At 39.1% G+C, this 7,037-nt stretch overlaps 1 protein-coding gene across 1 annotated transcript in view; it reads left to right on the forward strand.

Moving 5' to 3' along the window:
- The window catches only part of LOC107095855 (glutathione S-transferase C-terminal domain-containing protein-like), a 41,167-nt gene extending 35,481 nt beyond the window's left edge, over nucleotides 1-5,686 (forward strand). Inside the window, exons 5-6 of the mRNA XM_015392211.1 lie at nucleotides 2,573-2,642; nucleotides 4,894-5,686. Coding sequence (XP_015247697.1) covers nucleotides 2,573-2,642; nucleotides 4,894-5,066 — 243 coding nt within the window. The 3' untranslated portion in view covers nucleotides 5,067-5,686. The remainder of the gene's footprint in view (nucleotides 1-2,572; nucleotides 2,643-4,893) is intronic.
- The last annotated feature ends 1,351 nt before the right edge of the window (nucleotides 5,687-7,037 follow it).

Raw genomic sequence — 7,037 nt, forward strand, 5'->3', positions numbered from 1 at the left:
TGCAATGAGTTCAATGAAATACCTCGGCTCCAGACGTCCCGCCCCCTCCACAGACGCTCAGCTGTTCCTCTCCCAAATTGTAGCTGACCGCTAACAGTGCCGCAGACAGGAGGCCGGCTTGTTTTATTTTTATGACCGAAATTGCGGAAAACAACTTGTGAAGTTTGACCTGCTAGAAGAGCGAGGTGTGCAAGAACGCTGGGACCCTTTTTCCACCAGGATCTCTGCTCTTTCTGGCCCTCATGTCCCTCCGTTGTCGGACTAAAGTCCCCACTTCCTCACCGCCTCGGCCGTATCTAGACCCACAGTGTGTAGCACAGACCACGCTTAAATACTGAGCATAATTTAAAAATGTCTGTGTCAAGCTTACTGCAACACACTGCTGTAAGAGTATAACCAGGAAGCGAGGTAGAAAGGCAAAATAGGTTTAGCGCCACCGCAGCACGGGAGGGAGAATTACGCCCAGGAGCAAATGGATAAAAATAGACCGGAGGGGGAAAAAAAAACATGAATCGATTCTCTTGCGGACGTGTCGATGCATCGGATCGTCGGCTGTTGGAACGATGCATCGATACAAAACGATTATTATTTACACCCCTAGTAGGTACCATGGTAGACCTGCAGGTATAATTTCAGCTAGTTATTGTTCTAAAAACTCTTGTCTTCTAAAGTTGGTGTAAACAAATCCACGTCTTGTTGCACATTTCTTGCTGTAGTTCTCCAAAAAACTTCTCAGCTATTGCATGTACAACATTTACTTAGGAGAAACGATGACTAAACACACCCCCATTTAAATTTAAAAAGAGAATTAAAACCATGTATCATCATTTTTAATCCACTTCAAATGTGTGCAACACTTATCAATCTATCACGTAACATCTCCATAAAATAAACAGCAGTTTATGGTTATAATCTTCTAACCTTTGAAAAACTGTAAAATAATCAAATATTTTGTGAGGTACTGAAATGAATAAATGATCCGAGATTAAAGAATGTTGGTTTTTTTCTTATGTCTGAGAGTAAAAGTATGATAAAACAAAATGACAGAATAACAACAACATATATAATTCTGATACTGCAGCCCCTAACAGTAAAAATCCATATAGATAACATGTTATGAGTAAGTCTAAACCTAAATCACCATCATTTTCCTTCAGCAGTTTCCTGTTTATTGTGTCTCAGCACAGAGAGCAGCGTTCCCCGCCGTTTCTGCTCCCAGACTCTCACTTGTCTTGTTTTATAGCAGAACCAAGACTTGTCCTTGTGAACCCAAAGTAGTTAAAGCAAACGACGGGACGCTGACAGATCACTGTGAAATCAAGGGTTAACGGTGTGAGGGGTTGTTGCTCCACTCAAACTTAAAAGACCTGCTCTGCTTTGTGGCCTTGCGTTCAGCATTTACCCTGTGCTGTGAAAAATGGGATCAATTAAAGCAGAGACAGGTTAGAGATGACTTACTGCTCAGCTGAACCACTTGTTACGTGAACCATAGATGGAGGGAAAAAAGCCTAGAACAGGAAAGCGTGTCCTTTGTTTGGAAATAAATTACCTGGGTTCATCGGGTGTGCTTTGAGAGCTGACAGGGATGGAAATATTTCACTCTGGGCGCGGCGGTTGTATTATTTCCTATGTGGCAACTATTTTTAACAAACATATGAATCAGAAATATGTCACCTGGAAATAATTCTGAGCAAACAAACAGCTGCAAGCCGGATCCCTGTCACGACATCTAATGACATGTAATATGGAAAGGCAGACAGAGTGACTGCTGCTGGGGTTTGTACAAGGCAACAACCACTAATGGAGGCTGCTAATGCTGGAGGTGAAGGTTTGGGCGCACTGAGTGCAATTTGTATGGGTAAAAATAACCATGTCAAGGAATTTTAAGCTTTTATTAGCTGGTAGATTTGCGATGTATCAAGATACGGTTCTCATTTCCAAGATCATTCCCTCATCACTGAGATAAGTACCTCATTGAGATTTTAATGTCCCTTTAGCCACTGTTTGTATAGATTTAGCAACAATAGCCACATCTCCAGGCATGTCTGGTGGACTTTGCTTGTTTTGACTCCACAGTCGCTAGGTAAGTCTCATAACATGATTATTGGGATATAGACTTGACAGAAAAATTACTACTTTCTTGCTCCAATCAGGGTTTGTTTCCATGATAACAGGATGATCTAGTCTGCTATTTGGATCCGGGAAAATGCAAGCTGATGAGATAATGACATCAAAAAAAGACGTCAGATACTTTTTGGGCTTATTCCCTGTTTATTGTCCATAACCATGTGATCTGTTAAGAATGTTTCCCTGCATTACAGCCAGAATATGCCGGAATCCGCTTCATGGCTGTGCACTAATTTAAGCAGACACAGATTAAAGTAGGAGGAATAGACAAGCAGCACTAATCAATCCATCCATGTTGGTTTCACTGAATTCTTCACATGTCTGAAATGCATGATTTTTCTGGTTTTACTGTTGCTGCCTTGAGGTCGATATATTTAAAAGTTGACCAAAACAAATTAAATTATATTTCCAAATGCAATAAAAAAGTCATCTTTTTGTCCCTCAGGAACACATGATCCTCTGCCGCTTTGCTGATCAAACCGCAGTCCAGCTACCAGCTGAGAGGCGTCTCATTGGTACCGTTCATAATCTCTTCATTAAAAAATCTATATGTTTAATGCAAACATTTTGTACTAATGTACGTCCATTTATATTTTATACTATTTTCTTTTTTTTATTTATTTATGAGCTGTGAATTACTTTTGCTCCCATTTCCTGAATTTTCTTGGACATTTACTTTCAAGATACCCAACAGGTGGTTTGTTTAAATCATCTTAAACTCACATTTTTTTCCCGTTTGATCCAATAGATATTTTTTCTGCCTCTCTTCTCATTTGGAATTGATTCATAAACTTCATCAAAAGTTTTCTTTCTTTCGCAGGGTCTTAAAACAGTTTCCACCCAGAAACACATTCTGACTCATGTGCCTCTTTACAGAGAACTGTGTTTATTAACTTAAGGTTCCCCTGTTCAAGTTAATCCTTTGCCGTTGTTAAAGCTTCATTAATTCAAAAAAGCTTTCCTAGAGTTTGTCATTCTGAGGCCTTTTTATTGTATTGAGCACCACCTCTCACGTCTATCTCATCTTTTTTATCAAAATTCACTCTTTGACCATTAAGGCAACATGACACCGAACAGTGTCTACTGAAGGTGAAAAATAAATAAATAAGCACATTGCACAATTTAAGTTAAATAAACATTAGATGTCCTAAAGACTAGAGGTCTGACTTATCAAGCTTATGCCACTTTTCATGCAGAGGTTGTGATCTATGAAAAACAGACTAGCCGTTGAAATATTCCAGCCCTTTACGCCAATTTTGATCCATGTGCCGTGTGCACATTTTGGAGGAAAGCGGAAATCAGTTAGTCACTTAGTAAGGTGAAGAATTGAAGCCAGATTAAGTTCGCTCAGATGGTTAATTTCCCATAATATCAAATATTAATCCTTGGTTGATTTAATCATAAGTATCAAATGGTGCAGTGTAATTTGTGCTTGCACTGCTCAACCATAGCTATACATGAGGACCTGTCAAATAAATAAACAAGGCCTAAGAGCAGCTCAAATCCTTCATCAGAGCTCATGTAGTATTTAAATGATTTCTTAACCTCATATCTCTCCCTAATGATTAACAGGGTGAGACGTGCCACGGATCAATACCTCAATGTCACAAGGTGTAAACATTCAAATACTGATGTGCAGCCCCCGTGCAATTATGCAATGGATGCTATGCTGCAGGGTGTTGAAAAAGGGAGAAGGGGGGGAGGTTATGACTGCCGATAAGAAAATGTTAGTATTTAGTAAATTTTTGTATTTATATATGGATTATATATATCATACTATATATAAATTATATAGTATGATATAGAGGAAAACAGATTTGTTTTTATCCCCCCCCAGAAATATAACTTTCTGAATGAAGTTATATTTCAATTATTTTATTCAAGTAAGGAAACAATTCCTCAATTTACAGTAATAGTGACAATGCTGTAAATGCATTGTACAAGCTTTTTTTTTTTTTTCTTTTAGGTTACTTAAGTAAATGTAATTCGTTTCCACCTTCTTCTGATTAGAGCGGTTCCTAGCAACCTGCTGTACCAGTGCAAATTCCCCCACAGGTGATAAACATAATCACTACTGTGGCTACCAAACACATTTATTCGTCTCTCCACCTCAATAACCAACACATCTATTTCTGCCTCCTTTAAACTGTGTTTATTCAGGTCCATGCAGTGCTTTGCAGGGACCATTTATGGTAGAATATGTGCAGAGGGCCGAACTTGAGGTGAACCTTTGTGCCTGTTAACTGTCCATTGTCCACCCATGGGTGCTAGAGGCTTAAGCCGCTATCAACCTACTGTGCTTGAAAGAAAAGAAAACGCAGTGTGTGATCAGAGGACTTTAACCCTATTAAGTAATAGTTAGAAACATCTTATTTTTTGGGCTAACATTTGACCAACAATCTTTTCAATACCTTAATACTGCAGATAGGTAATGTAAAGGATTCCATGTCCCAATGAGCCTCTGGCTCTTCAGCAATCAACAGTTGGTTCCCAGTTCTAATTAAGGCTTATGAATGTGAGGTTTATTGGGTTCTAAAATACATTGGTGCCCTAGTGTGCCATTTTAGTTTTGTTTCATTGCTATCTTCATGATGGTAATAAAGTAAATGGTGCTCCACTGCAACATTCCCTGTGTGGTCTCACCTTAAGTTTCAGAGCAGCTGGCTGCACAGAAAAACTGTATCAAACTCAAAGTGTGCGGTATGTTATCTCTACTACCTTTAACAGTAGCATTGTGTGATTGTTTTTGGTTTTGCACCACTGCAGGGAAACACTGCATGGGCTTGGTGGACTTGGATCGAGCTTGGGCTGCAGAGACTCATGGGTACTCGGTGCAGGTGATGACTATGGAGCCTGAAAGCTGTTCACCAAAGAACAACATGTTGGTGGGAAGCCCGCCACAGAGGACCGCGGAGCCAGCTGGACACATGGATGCATAATGAGGGCTGTGAAATACTGCAGAGCTGAGCGTCTCCATAATCGATGAAAAGGCTGCTCAGTGTAACATGGCAGAGGCATTCCTATCAATTTTTTTATAGAGCCTTGGTTTTATAGAAAATGTCAAATTTAATAAACTCAAAGCAAAAAGGATGGATGTTTTTAATGCTGAGCTAGAGCTACTTTGTTCTCAGCTACATGTTGCCTTAAAAAGATAAAAGCTTTCCACCAATTACAGTATCGTCCTTGTGTCTTTGCTTACGCTCTGTAATCAAGCTGAAATTTATGCTCACAAAGTTAATTAAGCACTCCGTATATCCAGATTGCAGCCAAACTGTAAGAATTTTGATCAAGAACAATTCACCCCCACTGTTCGGCTTTGCTTTGTTATAAAAAAAAAAACTGAAAGACTGGAGAAAGAAACTTCAGATGTAGAAAACAGCTTTGAGTTCTTAATTCTTGAGATTGGATCAATGACTTTATGTGGAGAACCTGAATATTATATCTTAATGGCTGCTGTTTTTGTAGAACTATAAGCATTTTCTGACTGATTAATATTCTTATTTTATACCTAAAAACTCTATAAAATGTTGGATTTTATATAATATACATTTGGACAAGATATTGGTGTTTCTCTTTACAAACCCCTCGATATTTATTAATGATATCAGATATATCTTAAAGGTTGATGTGTTTTCTTAGGTGCATATTTCACTGGAACTTAAATTACACAAGAAGTGCATCAACTGCATGCAAACTTGTTTGTTTCTGCAGGTCCTATCTTCATAGAAGGTGCTTGCCAACAGTTTGTGTGTGCCAAGTCAACAGACAGTTGTGGGAATCCATGATTATATATAGATCATGTTCTAATAACCAAACCACAGAAATTTAAGGGTGGATGATAAAATACTTCTACTACCAGCATAATGATTTAACAAACCTAAAAGTGATTGTGGCCTTAGTTTATGCATTTATTTTTCGGATTTGAAAGTCCGGTGCAAACCCAAACAAATTTTGAAAGTAGGGCTGGGCAATTAATTGCATTTGCAATCTAATTGCAATTCAACAAAACACAATTTTCAAATCATAGAGGCAATGGTTTTTAATAACACTATATTTAACAAGTACTATATTTAACAATACAGAAACTTTGAGATTTGCAGATAGGGTCTCTGATGATGTGAAGCTACAGTATGGTGTCAGAGATGCCTCTTCAATATCATATAGCAAACTAGGATAGTGATGCTTGACTGGCCGACCCAATGGTGTGTTCCAACTACAGGGAGGTCAGCCATCCTGGGAAGGCCTATGACAAGGAGCTGCAAAAGAGGGTTTGGCAAATTGCTGAACCTCAACTTCAGCATGAGTAGTTGGTTAAGAAATACTAGACCAGCTCTAAACTTTGCAGGGTGCTGAGTGGTTCATTGGAGATAGGGATCTCCTCCACATTAAAAGGAGTTAGCTGATATGGCTTGGCCATTGATTTCTGATGACCACCCCCCCCCACCCACCCCCAATTACATCATCAGGAGGTATTCCAGGCCCATATCCTCATTAAAAAAGGCCCAGGGGACAACCCAGGATATGCTGGAGGGACCTTGTCTTTGACCTTGGAATCCCTCAGTCTCCCAGAAGAGATGAATGAGGGGATGGAAGTCTAGGCATCTCTGCTGAGACTATTGGCCTTGTGACCCAGGCTTGGATAAAGCGGAATACATGGATTAGAACATTGTGTAAAGGAAAACGGAAGCCAACGCTAGATGCAGATGGCTGTCTAAGACAGCAGCTGTTTTCTAACAGTTTGTTACCAACCATACTACTTTTTCATTTTACTTATACCACTGTGTTGCAAATGGTCAGATGTTCTATATTTTGTAAAATCAGCTTTCCCATTTGGCAGTAGTTGACAACAATCTAAGATACATGTAAAGATTCCTGCTAAAAGTTGTATTTTGATAAGATGTTAACTTTTT

This window comes from Cyprinodon variegatus, unplaced genomic scaffold, assembly GCF_000732505.1.
Source record: "Cyprinodon variegatus isolate N-32 unplaced genomic scaffold, C_variegatus-1.0 Scaffold579, whole genome shotgun sequence".
NCBI classification, from domain to species: domain Eukaryota; kingdom Metazoa; phylum Chordata; class Actinopteri; order Cyprinodontiformes; family Cyprinodontidae; genus Cyprinodon; species Cyprinodon variegatus.